We start from the raw sequence: 18,808 nt of genomic DNA, 5'->3' as shown, positions 1-18,808 counted from the left end.
CAAGAACAAAGCTCAAATTTTTGTTCCAGACAAACAGAGCTGTGAGGTTTTCTTCAGTGGCTTTTTAAATTCCAAACTGACATCAGACTGCTCTCAGGTCAGATACTTTGGATCTTTGACCGCTCACCCCTCACCACGTGCAAGCAAAACCTAATTATTCTGAAATTTTATGCAGCTTAATATTAGTTATTTTCTTTAATGAACGGATCTGCTTAAAAGAGGTAAAACCAAAGTGTATTTAGCTGGCAGACTAGGAAAGATAATTGGGTTATTTTATATATTATCTTTTAATTAAAACACTTTGTTAAGCTTCAGAGGTATAAATTTCCTGTTTCAGTTTCACAGAAGCTATCGCTATTGAAAACCATAGTACTGTAATGCCCCATGTCTAATGGAGTAATGCATCCTAGGTTAATCCATAAAAGCAGACATCAAAATACATCAATTCCCCTTAAAAATCCACAACAAAAAGAAATCAAAAGTCTAAGTACAAGAGGATGGAACAGATCAGCTTCTACTATAATGAACAAAAAACCTTAGGGGGTTTATTCACAGATTTTCCATACCTACAGTAAGTTTTAAGTATTCACTTCTATGTTCTATTTTCAAAGCACAATTAGAACTGAATTGCATCACTTGCTATATTCAGTAGCTTAGTGACAGCATTAAAGTGATAGTTTGCACAACTAAAGGATTGATGATCTTGTTGGCTTTGAGTAGCACCTAGTCATTGTCGAGGACCAGAGAAATCCTGCGAAGTTTTTTAGGCTAGTGAGTGTCAGAAAGAACTGGCTCATCCAGCACACCAGAAGCTGCTGCTTTGCAAGAAGAGCTCTTGAACAACAAAGTTATGCAGTGAATTCTTACATATGGTTGAATAAGTGTGTTTTGTTTTGCTTTTTTTTAATCCTGAATGTCTGCTAGTCCCAAACCGACTTCAAAATAGGCTTTTCTTTCAACATCCTTTTGTGCTCTCTCAGTGTTTATTTATCAGAAGTTGAGCTGAGTTGCACTGTACCTTCACTATTCTTCTCAGACTTCTAACAACCAGGATTTTGCAGCACAAGGATATTGATGTAACTGCCGCTGGAGTGAAAATAATCAAAGGGACCCAAGCATTGCTGAACTGCCTGAGTTCTAAGCATTATTTCCCATATGCTATTGTCTAACAGATAGAGCATTAAGCAGTGCACAGTATTTCATTTCTCTCTTCAAACAAGAGGGGAAAAAAAAACTAAAGTAATTCCTCATGTAGATATCTGGAAGCACAAGCATCCATTTCAGCTCTGTACAAAGAGATAAGCCTGCAGGGTGAGCAGACATGCTCTTATTTCACAGTAGAGGAGATGGAGAAGAATTGCTGTGTCCTCTCTGGGGAGAGGGGCACATAAGTCCGTAAGCCCCGAAAGTGTGAAGAACGGACAAACAGAGGTTGGCAAATGAAGACATGATCAGACTTTCCCCTTGCCCCATTCTAAGTCTCCAGGGATATAAAGGAAATATTTTAAAGAACATTAAATAAACTTTAACGAGTACCACCTGAATGTATTTATAAGCTAAACCTTATCTTGCTGTGTTCTGTTCCCTCACTGTAGGTTGTTCATCCTCAGCTGTCTGTAGAAATCAGGCTAGATGAGGCAATATTATGGTATCGTTTCTGCCAAGATGTGTCTTGCACTTAATAGTTCACTAAATGCCATAAGCATGAGGCTGTGCTGCACCTTTAGCATAGGCATCAGACCTCACAGAGTATGGAGTATATGCCATTTTCTGTTTCTCTTCTGAGGCATTCAGATCTTCTGATTCTCACTATAAAATGTGTGAGAGCTGGATGCAGGCAGTGAGCTTTCTAGAGGAAAGTATCTCTCATTTGTGAAAGCAAGGTAGTAATGATATTATTTACAATAAATCTAGTTCATCTGGAGCAAAATGAGAAAAATTCAAGGCCACTGGTGATAGATTTTCACACTAGACTTCTTGCCTAAAAGATTCTCAGATTTGCTGTCTTATTCAAATGTCTGCTATTTGTAAGCACATCTCACAATACAAAATACTGTGGCAATAAGAATAATAATGAAGTGGAAGTTCATGCACTGCCCCAGACCTCTAAGTGTAAACTTGGATGTTATTTTAAACCAAAAAGCTGCATGAATGTCAGTGTTAGTTGTTTTCATTGATAAGCGAACAAACGTGCATAAAAGCACAAAAAGCATGTACTGCACTGTCTTTAATTTTTGTTTTTTTAAGGCTTCTGCTCCCATCTCCCACGTCTGTCTACACCATATATAAATCTTAGGTTAGTCTCCAACAACTGAAATTGATGTACAAAATTATTTATATGTTTAAGAAATGTACCAAGTCACTGCCTAGGATAAGCACTAATATACTTGCACATCAAGCACTAAACAGTAAAGCAAAGAAAAAAACAGTACAATGAAAACCCAACAGCCACTATTGTAAAGGTTCCAGTAGGTAAGTCTGTTTTTAGCAACCAAGCTCCAGAATACATCCAAAAAGGACCCAACAAACTGGAATCTCTGCGCACAAGTCAGCCTCCAGATGTAAACACATACACTCGACCCCAAAAACTCTGTGGATATGATTTTCAGAGTATGAACTTATGTATTTCCATATTCCCAGGAAAGCACAGAAGGATATCTGCACTACATAAGCCAAAGAGTAACCTGGCAAACCCCAAGTAAGTTTAGATTGTATTTCTGCTGTTGCTTACACAACTTCAATTTTTCACGTTTTCTACTTCACATTATAGGAGAGGCATCACACCCCTTAATTTGAAACTGAATATTTGAGGCTTTTTTATGTGAAGGCACAATATTTTGACAGCTTCATCAAGCCAAGAGATCCACATCTGTCCCATTTTCCCCTTCGACACCTGAGACTGACCATCTAACAGTCCCAAGCACATAACAGAGAAATTAGTTTAATAGGAACTACAGCCCTGCACCAGCAGCAGGACCAGCACAATGAGAACAAATCACAAAAAGAATGCTCACCCATCTCTGAAGACCCAAGCTTGCAAAAAGAGTCCACAAAGGAGAGATCCCCCACAAGAGATCATTCCTCAGTGGCAGTCAGCTCATAATGAGGTCTAAGGGGTGGAGCCCATTATTACCCTCACCTGTGCTTCCAGAGCTGACCAGAGCTCAATCAGTGGTTTGAGTCATGACTCAGTAGATCCCATACAAGCACTATGAACAGGCTTACTACTAGGCTACCTCCTCTGATTCAAGTTGATGCTTTAGTTGCACATAGATAATTTTCTAGAGACACAGTAGCATTTAAATACCAGGAGGAGGTACAACAAAAAATCACCTTCGGAAAACACCAATGGAGATTACAAAGTTAAAACCAGAAACTGACATTTAGTGACATGACAGTGCCCATTTGCCTTGCCTTTGTTCTAGAGATAAAAAAAAAAAACAAATCTAGATGAAAATATCAAGGCCTGCTGGCTTACTCATGCAACAGAGAACTTTACAATCTAGTCAAGGCACTCATTGGAACCTATCACAAAACATTTCATTTCAAAATGCAAATTAGCTTCAGAGTACATGAGCAGGTAGATCTGTTTCTCAACTCATTACTTAATGCAGCATTTGAACATCGTTGCTAGTGAAGAGATTGGCAGGAACACCATAAGCCCAATTATTCAAACATTTAAAACACTGTAATAAAACTTCAACCTTCTTTCAAGCTGCACTCAGTGCTTGCTTTTCAACTCTTGACCAACAGGATTATCAGTTACAGAAAAGTTAATCTTTCATTTCTCTCCCAAATTATTCCTCTAAATAAAGAAATAAAAAGAGACAAACCTGCTCATTTCTAGCAGAAAAGCACACATTCAGTGCTTTGTACCACCGCAGCATTCAGGAGCACAACCTCGAGGAGAACCGCAGAGCTGAAATGAGCTTCTAATTGAAAAGAAGTACGGCTTAGAGCAGAATAAGCAATCAGCATGCTAAACACCAACTGCACGCACCACCAACTTAAGCAGCAGGTGGGATCCACAGGAGGCAGGGCAGGGTAGTTATAAGGGGGTCTGATAGCCCTGGGGAGAGCAGCCCAGGTGGCCTCAGGCTGGTCATCAGGGTGTGGGTGGAACCCTGGGTTTGTTTCTGCACCACCTGTGCTGTTGCTCCAGTGATCTCAGTTGAGTTAGTGCAGTCAGGTTTTCCTCACAGCCTTAAGATGACTTTTCTAGTTGTTTTATGTTCTACCATGTAATGCTGGATACTGCTTTGGTGCTCTCTGAGACATAAATTTCAATGACACCACACCTTTAATGTTCTGATAGTTGCTGGGTATCTCCTGTTCAGACTGTGCATGATGGTTAGTGACACCCAAATGGGAACAGCAGTACCTTTCAGTTGTTTGAAACAGATTTTGCTCAAGAGCGTACAGTGTTGTTCTTAAAGGGAAGGTAAACATGTACACAAGCAAAGCAAGTCTAAACAGAGCAAATTCCTTGAGCTCCTTTTCTACAGATTACAAACAAGGACACCTTCCCTACAGCAGTGAACGATCTCTCAGAGAAATGCATGTTTTCAAGTTTACATTACAGTGCATTCTTTCTTTCTTTCACTGTGTACCTGTGCGTATGTATGAAAAGACAGGGAGTTGCAGGATGTAAAATGATCTGTTACTCAAATTATTTGAAAAAGTAACAGCGGAATAGTTTGTTTAAATAAGTACAAATCTACTGAGTCCAGGTATAAAGTATGTACAATATCTTGCAGGTGTTTAGCTCCAATGTGCTTGAAAATAACTCAAAAATGAAATGTCATCCATGTATTTGGTGATATTTTACAGTAAGGCATGGAACCTTCTTTGGAGTTACTATCAAAGAGCATAATTGGAACTGTGATCCCAAGGGCTGCATAAGTCCCATTTCCACTTAGGATTTGTGACAGACATATTTCAGTAATGTTTTGCAGCATCCAGTGTGTGCTTAATAAAGCAGCCAACCAATTCTTTATTGACGTGCAGGTGTGCTTTCATTTTATGGAGGTGTGTGGTAATCAGAACTGACAGTGATTTAAAAGTATTAAAATCCTGTTGTACGTATTGGATTTAATTTATTTGCTGTCACTCTTTTTACAGTTCAATGCATCTTCATTATGGCCATGTCATGTTTCCTGCTTAAAGCATATTTGGTCTAATCCTACTATTTTAGGGAATAACGTATGATTATTATAGTATTATTATCAAAGCCCTTTGGGTATTTGTTTACCCATATTGATATAATTCACTGCACATCAACACATATTGCTCCATATCAGTTCAGCCCTGCAATACGATTAGATTTGTCTTGTATCAAACAAAATAGCATTACTAAGTAAGCTTCTTAGCTACTGCAGCCATCTACACAAGGCACTGGTCTGCTTCCCCATATCGTGGAGCTCTGTGCCTCAATCCATCTCAGGTATTCTACTTCCCAAAAACCATGCTTACTTCTTTCCTTGTGTATGCTGTCTTACCTGAATGTTGTTGTTATGAAGTAGCAGCACTAATATATCTGCTTCAGTCTCACATTTTATTTAGCTGACAAACCATTATTCATGGGGAGTAATTTGTCTAGAGACAAACACAAAAACATTCTTTGATCTACAGCTGGGTATTGCATTTGGAAGTCAGCAGACAAGGAGTTATGCTCACAGGTAACTTTCATGCTGATGCTTTGAAATAATAATGGCTCAGCATTTTCCATTAGCACAACTGTTCGTACAGAACTGCATTTGTCCAGCCTTCCAGCACATTTAGGCACTCTTTTACACATAATGGGGAAGCAGAGAAAAAAGAAAGTGAAATGTCCTTAACCATAAAAAATGACATCTAGAAATCTAGAATTACCTGGGTAATTCTATGATTCTATGATTCAGGCCTTCCAGATTTCTAACAGTGAAACGGTGTCAGGAAAACTTCACTTTCTTGGCAGTTGTGGGACATGCAGTCCCTGTTCCAGGTGCTGTTCTGTGACTTGGGTCAGTCTTGAGAAATTCTGCTCATGAGGATTTTGTGGCTGAGAAGAAAAAGAGCATTCCCTGGTTTTAAGACTCATTTTTTCCCTCAAATATGCTTTTATATTTTCACTTCAGCATTTAGCCTGAAGCTGCGCTACCAGCTATCGGTACATGTCCAAAAATGGCCCAAAAAGAGGGAGATACCATAAGGAGTATCCCATGAACAGAGAATCCTGGAGTCAGTGCTAGGATACTGCTTTCCCAATCAGAGGTGCCTTTAGGACTGTATGATTTTGTCCACTGCTAAGCATGAACATACTTTAAAATTCTGATTTTGGTTTGTAAACAATTTCAGAAAACAAAAGGATTTTAAGTCCTTTCTCTCTTTTCTTACAGATGTGCAATGGTTTAGAACAGCCACGGAAGCAGCAGCGTTCTGACCTCAATGGGCCAGTTGACAATAATAACACACCTGAGGTAGGTGCTTTAGGCCATTCTGCGGGTTGAGAACCCAGTTACCAAACTGTCAGCTTTCTCCCTCTCACAAACATGAACTCGTCCTTTTCCTGAACTGATGATAAATTCCATGACTGTGTATTCAGATCTTTAAACCATACCCATCAGTCACTTGCTACCACATTCATTTAATTTAACCATCCACACTATATACTCAAGCCTAGAATTTTCTGATGACATAAATAAGAGAGAAAACACGTCAGAAGTTCTTGTATTACTGAAGAGTAAAAGCAACATCAAAAAGAAATTGGCTTCTCTTTGTTTTCTTTTCCCCTAAAATGCCAGATTTTGAAACCAAAGGACTGCTTAATTCTCACAGTCCTTTAAATAATCCCTACTATGAAGCACCTCATTCAGTTCTGAGGGCTCAAATGATTCGTTTTCTTTTAGTGGCCTCAGGGGTGAATGTGTCCCTGCTCAGTCAGCTCTGGAAAAGACACAGTGATAGGCAGACCTGCTCTTGTCACTGAAGAGTGGAGCACACAAGGCACCTCAGAATGCACAATGAGGTTAAGCTCGAGGCTGGACACAATCAAGTAAAATTCAGACTAAAAAGCAGCAATGAGTTTTCTCACAAACATACAACCATATTTAGCCTGCTGCTTTACTGAGGAGACAGATTTCTGAAACTTTTTCTCATTAGAGAGAAATCAGCCCCTTCCTTGGAAACAGTGGTACCTGAGGAGGCCAATGTAAAACAAACAAATGGCAGGACTTGATCTGTTCATTTAGAGTATAGACAGTAGTGGTAGGCTTAGGCAGTGTGCAGTCAGGGACAGTTCTTTTCATTCATCGACTAAGAATCTTGATTTGTGAAATACTGTTAAATGTTCCTAATGGTAAATTTGGGATGTTATGTAGTGTGATCCAGTGGATGAGTTACTGGGCTGGGATTAGAATCTGTGGTTGGTATTGCTCATTTGACAGCTGACTTCATTTTTTTCCTCACACCACCTTATTTTTTGTATGATAGGACCTGCTTAAAATACTTTAAGATTCCAGGAAAACAGAACTGTGTAACAGGTTGGGTTAATTACTATAATGCACTGTGTTTCATTGTTGTAAATAATGGCGATGCAAAAGTTATGCAGAGAAAACTGTGTTGTTTTTTTTTTTTTAATTAATAGTCAGCTGTTTGTAATATGAATTCACTTGAGTTTGTGAAAATTATTTCATTACATTTACACCATGTATTACTTTTATTTTTCAACAGTCAAAGAAAGTGTCTTCGTTTCCAAGTTTTGTTGATGGTAAGTTACGCATCATCCAAGTTAAAGTATAAACAAGGAAATGATATATTTTAAAGATCAAAATTCTAGAATTCTAAAAAAAAAAGTCAAATTCAAGAGAAGCAGCTCCAAAGTGTAAAGAATTAATTAAACCTATTTCTGTTCAGAATACACCACGCATGGAAATATTTAACATTCTTATACATACCACTGACAATGAGAGCTGATGACGATAAGAAGGGCAAACAGAGCACTAGGCGAGATTAAAGGCAAGATGGAGACAGCTACAAACCTGGAAGGAGATCAAATGGCAGAAAACAGTGGGTCCTGTCAGGGTGAGGTTCATGGAGGTAGAAGAGCACTCTGTTCTTTATTGCTTTGCACAGAGAAAGGAATCAAGCAACTGAACTGTTCAGAGATCTGCTCTGACACACTTTTCTCCACAATGTGAACTGTAAATGAAGGACACAAATTTTATTTCTGATGCCATTCCCAATACAAGGAAAAGTAACTGTGGCTTAGAACAATACTAGAATGTTCAACGTGTTTTTCACCTATTCCCTGACCCTGTCAGCTTGACTAGCAGCTTCTGTTTCTAATCATTTCCTCCAAGATCTAGAGCAAATGGAAAGTTCAAAGACAGCCCCATTTACACAATTGACATCTGACAGAAACTACGCATCACGCTTGGCATATACTGGCTAACAGGCCCTAAATAGAAGTAAATTAAATGCATTTCCCAAAGGCAGGAGAGACAAGAAGGCAAGCTGATCCTTTGTAATAAGCATCTACTGAGCATATGTTGGACAACTATAAAGGGAGGGCAGCACAAGTGGAGCTTTAAAAGAAAAAAAATGGTCCCTAACAACGCTGGCAGGAACAACTACACTTTTATTTTACTGGAGTAAAAAGGTTACATTTATTTCTTTTTTAACCAGTCAGCTCACCAGCTCTCTAATGGAAGGGGGTCAGCATACGCTTATAGATAACAGAGGGGTCTTTTTTAGTGCAGTCTTTCTGCTGTCTCTGATTTTTGTTTTCTCAAGTATCACAGTGTGAAGGGATACACTGTCCATTGGGCTTTTTCTATTGCAGGTATTACAGAGCACTGTCGAATAAAAATAAACATGTAGCTCACTAGGAGCTTCTGGGCAGTGGGTTTGGACTTGGTGATCTCCAGAGGTCTCTTCCAACCCCTATAATTCTGTGATAGCTAATCTCTGCTTTCTGAACCCAAAAACCACTCACAGTTCTAATAATTAACTTGTATATTGTGTCCCAAAAAGAATAGGACACCGCTGCACATGAAAAAGAATCTGCCAGCTAACATCCTTGTACTTGAGGGCACCATAACCACGTTCTGGTCACCATTCATCTGTTGAGGCATTTAACATTCAGTATGACTCCTCAGCTACAGTAGCCTTATCTGTATTGGATGGCTTGGTGCAAAAAAATATAGGAAATGCGTGTCTTTGCTCTTGTAGTTGTTTTGGTAGTTGTACCAATATGTGCCTGCAGTGGTAATCTGTGCAGCGTTCAGGAGTTTTGCCTTGTTCCCACCCTACATTTATCTTGTCATCTTAAATCTCATTTCCCTTGCAACGTCTCAACCAAAATGAAATAACAAAATAAGCCAAAATATGTGATTTGCAGGTAGGCATTCTGCGAGGTGACGTATGCTCTGTGGCCATTTATTCCTTACTGAAAGTTTGCTGCACTGCCACTCACTGTAAGGTCCCAGTAACTTCACCGAGCACAGTGGTTCCCGGCAGGAGCTGAAAGTGCTTCAGTGCTTTGAGTGCAATCCCTGACACTCCCTGAATCTCTGGCTTATGCATTATTTCAGATAAATATAAAACATGTCATCTGAACACCTTATTAAATTCAATTACGTTGCATTACCGATTTATTTTCCTTAAAAATAATTAATAAGTTAATTTAAACATTTTTAGAGTCTCCAGTTTTGGTTTAGAAATATTAAATATACTCACTGCATTACTAGTTAAGCAGAAAATCAAGTAATCTCTATTGCCTCCTATGGGACAGAAATTTGAATTGTTCAGAAAAAGTTCTCTAACTTTTAAAATGTCTACACCAACTTAAAATTCCAGCCTTTAACATTCAGATCTCCTTCTTTCTCCTTCCCTTCCTTATTAGGAAGCATTACATATTCTTACAGCCAAGGGCAGCCCTAAGTACTCTGATGAGCTGGATTTCATCCAAGTCTGCATTTTTATATTCTTTAAACATCACAGATAAGGAAAGAAAATACTCAGGTAACCCAGTTTGACCCTGGCAGTTCTCAATACCATTCCTTACATCCCTCCTACAGATGTCTTAACCTATCTGACAGTACCTCCCATTTCCCTCATGTTGGGAAGTGTACGTTGGAAATGTTTTCTGCCCAGCACACTTGTGGTTTCGGTGGTTTCTGTGGTTGATTTTGTTTTGCACTACCTGTTGCTGTAAGCATTCTGTATGAGCTTTTATTTTATACTTAATGCAGCAGAATTTGTTACTAGAACAGTAATTCTGAAAAAAGCACCAATTCTAGTTCTATGAGATTATATCCAGCCAAAAGGAAACATTTCTGAAGAATCAAAATAAATAAAATTAGTTTAACAGAATTGCTTTAAACGCCAGATTTTCACATTTTCAAGAATTTTTTGGACAAACTTGTTAAAAATACTGTTGCTGGCACCAAACTACGGGAATATGAGAAGAATTTGTTCTTTCCTTTGTAATGCTTATTGATTTCACAAACCCATGAGGTATAGTGAGGTATTACTGTCCCATGCTCTGAGCTGCCAATAGCACATGCAGACAGGCTGCTAAGTTTGTCTTTGAAAGGCCTTTGACAGCCAGCAGTCACTTGGAAATCAAGATCTAAAAGAAACAAATCTAACAGAAAAAAAAGAGCTAATTTCACACTCTTGAAAACAATTAGAAGAGAACACGGGCTTTCTCAAATTCAGAGCTTCTGGGATGGGAAGGAAGTAATTTAGGACTGAAATGTTTTAAATAACCATGATCTTTCTTTCTTATTTTTATTGACCAGTTCTGCAAGGAGACAGAATGTTGGTCCTTGCTTGATGTGGTAGGATCTATATTAGAATTTGTATCAAGCATTCCAGTTTTATTTGTCTTCATGCATATAAAATATTTCAATAAAATGAATTTAAATTAACTGCCAGCAGAGGTTAGTTAAACTGATTTAAACATGATGTGGATAAGTGTATTTCAGAGGTAACACAACCCTGATTTAATTTAGCCTGATTTACTTAGCCTGAAGTGAGTGAAGGTAAACCAAATTAAAGCCACTTCAATTCTGAATGATGCAGGGATCTAATGAAATTTTGTTAACCAGCATTAAGATCACATCTTTAATTATTTTTTTCTCTTTGCTGTCTGTGCAACAAGATATCAGCGTGATACAACATGAACATGTTTTTTGCTTGCTGAAAGAGGTACAGATTCACCAAACTAAGTTTTAGGCCCAAAAGGATGTCTGAATGACATCATCCTAAGAGCTACCATGGAAAATGCATCACTTACCTGCTGAAAAACTTAATGGTGCCCAGTAGTAAACAAATGTGATCAGAGATAACAGTAAATGGAGCTTTGTTGGAATTTTCTTTTTAATTATGTCATTCAACAAATGATCACTACAGGAACAAGGATCGTTTTTAGAGGTACTGAAAGACTTGATCTTAATGACCAACTTACGTGACATTTTAAATTAGGAGATTCAGGAGGATTTTGTTGAGGTTTTTCACATTTTTAATGAAAATCATCTGATTTTAATGAAGAGGCAAACTATCGCTGGATTTATATGGATGTGACCTAATGCAGAGTATGTCTAACTGTGGTCTATACCTGTACTCTTGAGGCTTGAAACTGAAGTGTTTCCTAGGAAAACAAATGGCTCTAATTTGTGAATTTTTGGTATAAACAAAAAGGCTTTTACTTACATATGTATGTATGTATATTTTTAATACCAAATGACAAGGACTGGTCTGCTTTTCAATGGTTGATCATTCCAGCAAAGGAATGTGAAACGTGCGTGGAAGTATAGGAGGCTGCAACACTGGCTGAGGAAGAAAGAGCCTTCTTGCAATCAAGATCATTTACTATTGGAACACTTCTTGTAAATTACAACAAGAGAGTGAGGGGTAGGAATACTCACCAGCAGACAGATCTGCAAACCACTGCTGAGTGCTCTAACATGCTTTCTGTTTTCCCATCTCAGTATATTAATTTTCCACAATCATTTGCTTATAAAGGAATCACAAGTCCACAGTACAAGAATCATCTTTTGAAATTGCCACTTCCATTCAGTGTTGCTTTTCCCTCACACATGAGGCTGACATACATCAAGAAAACGTGGCAGCTGCTTGGCAAGTTGACAGAGCTGAAAGAAAAAATATTTAAAAAACTCTTGGGCAACAGAAAATATTTGCAGTCCAGGGATTTCAGATTCTGGGATGGCTTTTCTTACGTGTTGATCTAATAAAGCTAGGTGTAAAGCTGAACAGAGGGTGATGAGCATAGTCCCAGTAGGAAGTAAATGCTGTCCTTGATTCTTGTCCCTGTCCCCTCCTCTTCACCTCTGGAAAGAAACAACTTAGGTAAGGTTCTAAGATTTACTCATATTTCAAAGTCACTCCATAATGAATATTAAGCATATACAAAGGCATTTTGCTGAACAAGGTATTAAACATTAAGGAATACTAAGTTCCACTATTTCCTTCTATTTTTTAAACTAATTTTTTCCTAATCTTTCCATGTGTTCTATTTCCATAATTGCCTTATGTCCCTTCCCTGCTTTCAGGGGAAAAGGCTGTATGACCTTGCGGGTGCTATTGCTCAGACTGTGAGGCTTTCATCCTGCTTTGTTCAGCAGCCTGTTTCTCCAGCTCTCTATTTATGCAATTGGTACCAGACTAACAACTGTATTTCTCTATCAGTCCCTGAATTTAGGCCTTACACATTACTATATGGCATCAAGATGCCATACTTACTGCTGTCATTTCTCCAAATTTTAACTGTTACGTTTCATATTGAAACACAGCACATCTTTCTTCCAAACCTTAATAGCCTTAATTCAGTTTCTCATCTCTATATCCTCTTCTGAGACACAGTAACTGTAAACTTGCCATGTCAGTTCCAGGACCTTGTGAACCCGAAGACCTCATTGATGGAATCATCTTTGCAGCCAATTACCTGGGCTCCACACAGCTGCTCTCTGAGCGCAACCCTTCCAAAAACATAAGGATGATGCAGGCTCAAGAGGCAGTGAGCCGTGTTAAGGTAGGGGGTCTTTATGGTTTGTAGAATACTTTCTGGTACATTGACAGCTGATCTCTAAACACGATGAGATCTGCAGCTTCAAACCCACTGTGAAGTGTATTTATGTTAGTACAGACGTAGTACAATACACACCATAATTTCCCAGTGCTTGTTATGAAGAAACATACAGCTTCCCCTAGGAACAATATATAAATTACTCCACAGTCTATTCAAAATCGTTTCAAAGCTGTATGAACAATTTATGTATTAAAAACAAATTGCATTTTGTAATTAGAAAATATTCCAATGACAAATGGATGTTTTTTTACTGCGTTTCCCATTGTGTCATTAATTCCTTTACTAAAGATTGTGAAAATGACTCTGAATATATTGAATGATCTTGAATGTTCAAACCTTTATATTTCCATTTAGCCTTTTGTGAAGTCTGAAGCAATAACAATCCTAACCTGCCAGGTATACTTGACTACTTTGGGTAGTCACTGAAAGGAGCTTAAGTTATGTTTTATATGACAATTGCATTTTGGACATATGACTAATATTACTACAACATTCATAGAAACACTTAAGTTTAAAATAGTGCATGTCCTGTCAGTTTACTGCTGTATATTTAGCAGGATAAATGTTATCAGCAGGATAAATGTTACCAGACAACACTCTTTGGTATTTTTTTTTGTAATCAATCAACAACATGCATAATGCCATGAAACCCGGTTATGCTCCAGAACAGCATAAGATACAGACAGTCCCTTCTCTCTCTCACATCCTTCTCCCACTGGCCCCAGATTTTTAATTTTCAACATTCTGGATTCATAGTCAAAAGGTTTCCCTGACTTCACACACTGTCTTTTCTCTTTTTTTGTGTGTACATCTGTCTGCATTCTTTTTTTATGCTACTCTTCAGAGGATGCAAAAGGCGGCTAAAATCAAGAAAAAAGCGGTGTGTAAACTGTTTTTCTTGAATTCTAATGTTTACTTACATTTCTGTTGTATTTGTTCCTCACAGAGCATTGTGTCTTTCATTATGGGTCCTCATAAAGTTGTCATTTTGATTTATTCTTTGTTAAGTAATAGAATACTGGATGGAATAAAATTAACTCATTTTCCTCATTGTTCACTTGCTAGAGTGCCTGTCTGCTGCTGCTCTTCTTCTGTTTAATACTTCTCATTTGTTTAGTCCAGATATATAGTCAGTGTTTTCCAGGAGACTTTTTAGATGTAATCCTTATCTGTATTTTGCCAGCCAAAGTGATTAGATCTGTTTTCTATGCCTATGACTTACATATATTTACTAAAATACTGTCAATATTTAAAAAACAAATAAAGTACATTAAGCAAGTAGTAGCTGGAGCAATTCAAGAGACATTTCATCTAGTAAAAAATATACGTTAGTTAGCTAACTCTATTTAACAAAAATACTACTAAAATTAATCTCTTTGTAATAATCATGGATAGAAAGCACCACAAGTAATCTCTGCCAAAGTAGATTTGTGCTGCTTTGTATTTTGTTGAAGTTAATTTAATTTGAATTAATATGAATGAATTATAGGCATAGCTAAGCCTTTCTAACTATAGAAAAGGATAGCAAATACATCACACTTCCTTGTACCATGTCATCAAAGAAACACAATTGTAACCTGGAGACTGATGCCTGCATTTAGCAAAAGGTAATATGGTCTGTGGCCTTTCTATTCTAAGGCGGGTAAGATGGGTGCTGGTAAATATTGATTGCAAGGGTGCACTGTGGATAAACAGCCTGGAGGAATAAATAGATTCCTGGTGGGAGTGTTAGGTGAGCCCTTGCATGATGCCCCTCTGTGAGGCAGAAGCTTCTTGGCCACCTTCTCTTCTGTTGTCTCCCTGGTGTAGAGCCAGGCCCTATAATTAAGAAAACACACGTGGCATTGTACTGCAGCCCCACTTGCTCCGTGACCTTGTTTTCTTATGGTATATCATTTCCCTAAAAAGCAGTGCTTAGAATTTGAGGTCTCCAGTGCACCTACCTAAAGGCTCTCTGTGCAGGAAGAGATGTCAGGTCAGCTCTCAGCTCTGTATTTTTTGGGGAAAAAAAAAATCTAAAAAAAAGTCCAAAGCACAGTATTGAGCATCATCTTGAACTTCTGTTTGTGAGCTCACTGAAGGCAGCAAGGGCTAAGCAGCTGATGGAAGTCACTTTCTCAGTTCCAGAGCCTCAAGAACTGATGTGCGTTAATAAGACAGTGGGGAAGAAACAGCCACATTGATTCTCCCATTCTGGTTATGCACAGAGAATTACAGTACCTGAGCAGTCAACCCCAGGGGCTCTGAACATTCACTCTTAAGCACAAGAGTACACTTCACTCTTCCTATGCAGTCAATGTGTCCTTTGCATGTATGTAGGAACACTTTTGAATAGCTGTCTTTGCAGTGGTTCAGCAATGCAATTGGCTCACATCACATTATGCTTGGAGTGATCTGTGAATTTGTTATTCTAAAGACAAAATTAAAATTTCCACTGTAACAAAGCATCTGTCTTGTAGACCTCGGAAGGAGAATCCCAGGCCTTGACCGAGGTGGACCTGTTCATCTCCACACAGAGGATCAAAGTTCTAAATGCAGACACACAGGTGAGCCGTGATTAAACATCTCCATGAATAACGTTGATTGTTTCAAAGACATCTTTTGTTAGTCTGCACTCCTATTATTGCCAATGGGAAACAAACAAGTTTGAATACATTGAATCTTAGAAATATTATTGTTGTAACACTTGCCACTGACTGATTTTGCTTATTTGATGTGTGAGAAAATGTTTGAGGTTGAGATCTATAATTCTGTTTAGGAAAAGATGTAACATTCATTCAGAATGTGTGTACCCTGTCTCTGAACGTACCAGTACTTAGGACCTAACAAGAAAGTCATTCACTTCTTTGACCAAGACATTCCTATCTTGCCATTGAAAAAATTTAACCTACAACTTTTCATAAATCATATCTGTGCTCCCATCTTCTTTGCCCAAGGTAGATTACTCATTATTAATTATTCATATTAAAACAACATCCAAAGGCTGCAGCAATGATCAGCCTCATCTTCTAGGAATCACATATGCATTCAAAGAGGCCATCTTTGTGAGGATGCTTTTCTTAAGGAACTGACCATTATTAACATATACCTTATGCGTGTTTCAGTACTAAGTGTAATCATCTCACAGTATCTCTTAGTCTGCAACCACACTTACAGAAATATATTCAAATTTTCATTCTTATGAGAGGTTTAGAGAAGGAAAATGTTACCAATGTTTTTGCTTTGGTTTTTATTACAAGTCTCCACTGTATACAGCTAATAACAGCTGGAAATAATAGATAAGACCTCCGGTTACAATAAGGAAAGAAACATTCAGAAAATGTTCAGTTATGTTTGATAGATCCAAATCATAGAGGCACGAGAAAATTCATCGTGCAATGTTTGGGAAAATCATTGGAGCAATTTTAAGACAACTTTTCAATTATATTCTTCCAGAACTTATAAGTTTTAGTTCTTTTTTTTTTTTTTTTAAATTTAATTTAATTTAATTTTTTTTATTTTAAGTATCAGAGCACACCAAGAATTACAGGAAAGTTCAATGGTCAGAAAGATGCCCAAACAAACCAACTGTTTGGAGAAAAGCAAGTGTCAGCATAGGTGTGTCAGAAGGAAATCATGTCCAATCAGTAATTTCCATCTGTGACAAGGGAATAGATTTGTCCACAGCAGAGAAGCAGCCAACACACCTACTGACTTAAATCAGGCTTTTAATGCCTTTAATTGCTGTCTCATCGAACATTTCTAGATTATATCATTTGCATAGAGGAGATACAAGCAGGCCAAACAGTTTTCAGTGTACTTATTACTGATATGTTGCCATGTAAATGGAAGCAATATAAAGAGCAGAGGGAGTCTCAGAAGCATGCTTTAATCTAATGCTCTTCCATGTTCTCATTAACAACTTGGAAGAGGGAAACAGAAAATGGTTTATAATAGCTAAAGTAGTATTTAAAGTATATAAAGCTATATACTTTTAGCTTGGTTTATAAGATCAGAGCTCAGAAATATCATGGCTAAAGAAGAAAAAAATCTTCCATAAAGACAAATGTAGCATTCTACATACAGGACTTTCTGTTGTTTTTGATTACTATATTATTGTATTGATTATTAGCAAGGCAGACACCTACTTCTCCCTAAAATACAAGACAGAGTTATCAACTGTTAATGTGTGGGCAATTATAACATCTCTAGTAGAGTCTTTTTCTTTTACCATAAGCAGATGTCCCTAACATGCCATTAGAATGCCCAGGGCATGGCACCAGATGAGAACAGAATAATGCATCTAACTTGGCAGAACTATTTACAGTCTGCCAACCATAATCAGTCCCAGTACAACCCTTCATCTATAATGACCAATACAACTACTTGTTATGTCAGCATTTTTTTGAACTCATGCATTATCCAAGAGCATATAATCAAAGTTTGATTACTTTTTGCATTTGTGTAAAATAAAATGATAGTAATTATAAGTGTAAAGGCAACTAACCTCAATTATTGATAGATTAACAGCTGCATTTTGTTAGTAGATAAAACAGATGAGTTCTCTCTGTGAAACAAATGCTATTCTTAGTTTAAGTCACCCTACCTTTCCATCTTTGTTACTTCACTATGAAGTACTTAAAGCCTGAACAGCAATTTTTTAAGAAACAATTTTAAAGGAAGTCCTTTGAGGAACCCAACAAACACTTTGTCAGTCACTGCCATCCTGCTTTCCTGATTCATCCCAGATAACACTAGAAACGTGTTTAAAATGTTATCTACCATGAGGAATGCTGTCCAGTGTGATCTGTTCAACTAGAACAACAAAAGCAACAGTGGAGTTACAAACTGTCTGGACATGCTTTGTGCTCCTTTCTTTTTATACAGCCTGTCTTTCAGAATGCTGTAAGGAACTTCTTCATTCCGCTGTTGGCACGCTTTGCTTCTTTGGCCTGGTAATATTTTTCAGAGCTTGTGAAGTTTCTGTGGCAGCTGGCAGAGGCAGTCTGTTATTTCATGGCTTTATCAATTATATAAAATCTATATCTGCAGCGTGCCATCCATGTTTTAACCCATCTGTAGCTCTGCATAGCTCACATGAGGTAGCAGCCAATAGTGTTCTCAGTTAAAAGATGATATGCAGTATGGCTGAATACGATGACTAGCATCATTATGGTTACATTGCCCTGTCAAAATAAGACCAGCTCAGATGGCACTAAAATGGCCCCCATGCCACTTTTTAGTTCCCTGTGCTGAAAATATTCAGGTCAAGGTGACCACTTCCTCCTTAGTAGACAAGATAGAAGCATTGTTAGGCTTGGTCACATACCTGCTTGGAATGAGAGCAGCTCTTTCCTGACTGCTGTAGCTTTACATGCTGAAAAGCAGCAGAAATATCATTGCAGCCTTTCCCCTCTTCTTGCTCATTCAGTGGAAGGATGCTGGGAGTGATGCAACTGGGACAGCTAGCAGACAAAAAGACAAGAGACAACTGTATACATGGAGTCCCTGCTAGATGACTGGTTTCATAAAATCTTCTGGCTTCACAGACTGATTCACACTGCCAAGGACTAATTCATGTCAGAGGTTACAAAAATGCTTCTGAATTTCAAGGATAGCAACAGGGGATTCCAGTGGAGTTCCATGGAAAGAAAGGGAGATTCTGAGTAAAGGAAAGATGGACAGGAGAAGACAGAAAGGAATTTGGAAACAGACAAACAGAATTGTTAAGGACAA

General features: G+C 38.0%; 2 protein-coding genes across 7 annotated transcripts in view; one reads left to right on the top strand and one right to left on the bottom strand.

Moving 5' to 3' along the window:
• Positions 1-18,808, top strand: part of APBA2 (amyloid beta precursor protein binding family A member 2) — a 79,881-nt gene that overhangs the window by 44,523 nt on the left and 16,550 nt on the right. For 2 of the 3 annotated variants that reach the window (XM_032446941.2, XM_085515711.1), the window contains 5 exons: positions 6,378-6,458; positions 7,711-7,747; positions 12,891-13,036; positions 13,938-13,973; positions 15,553-15,639. In XM_032446941.2, coding sequence (XP_032302832.2) covers positions 6,378-6,458; positions 7,711-7,747; positions 12,891-13,036; positions 13,938-13,973; positions 15,553-15,639 — 387 coding nt within the window. The remainder of the gene's footprint in view (positions 1-6,377; positions 6,459-7,710; positions 7,748-12,890; positions 13,037-13,937; positions 13,974-15,552; positions 15,640-18,808) is intronic. The other variant, XM_032446942.2, reaches the window with a different exon arrangement.
• The window catches only part of MPHOSPH10 (M-phase phosphoprotein 10), a 96,545-nt gene that overhangs the window by 63,008 nt on the left and 14,729 nt on the right, over positions 1-18,808 (bottom strand). For 2 of the 4 annotated variants that reach the window (XM_085515716.1, XM_085515717.1), the window contains exons 6-11: positions 18,402-18,537; positions 12,225-12,335; positions 11,913-12,137; positions 8,019-8,178; positions 5,872-6,040; positions 3,834-3,932 (exon numbers count right to left, since the gene is read on the bottom strand). The gene's annotated coding sequence lies outside the window, so the exon portion shown is untranslated. The remainder of the gene's footprint in view (positions 1-3,833; positions 3,933-5,871; positions 6,041-8,018; positions 8,179-11,912; positions 12,138-12,224; positions 12,336-18,401; positions 18,538-18,808) is intronic. The other 2 variants (XM_085515719.1, XM_085515720.1) reach the window with 1 other exon arrangement.

This window comes from Coturnix japonica, chromosome 14 (genome assembly GCF_054131305.1).
Source record: "Coturnix japonica strain WE chromosome 14, WE-NBRP24, whole genome shotgun sequence".
Taxonomy (NCBI): domain Eukaryota; kingdom Metazoa; phylum Chordata; class Aves; order Galliformes; family Phasianidae; genus Coturnix; species Coturnix japonica.
The sequence above is the reverse complement of the archived record's forward strand: the minus strand, read 5'-3'. Positions and strand labels throughout refer to the sequence as shown.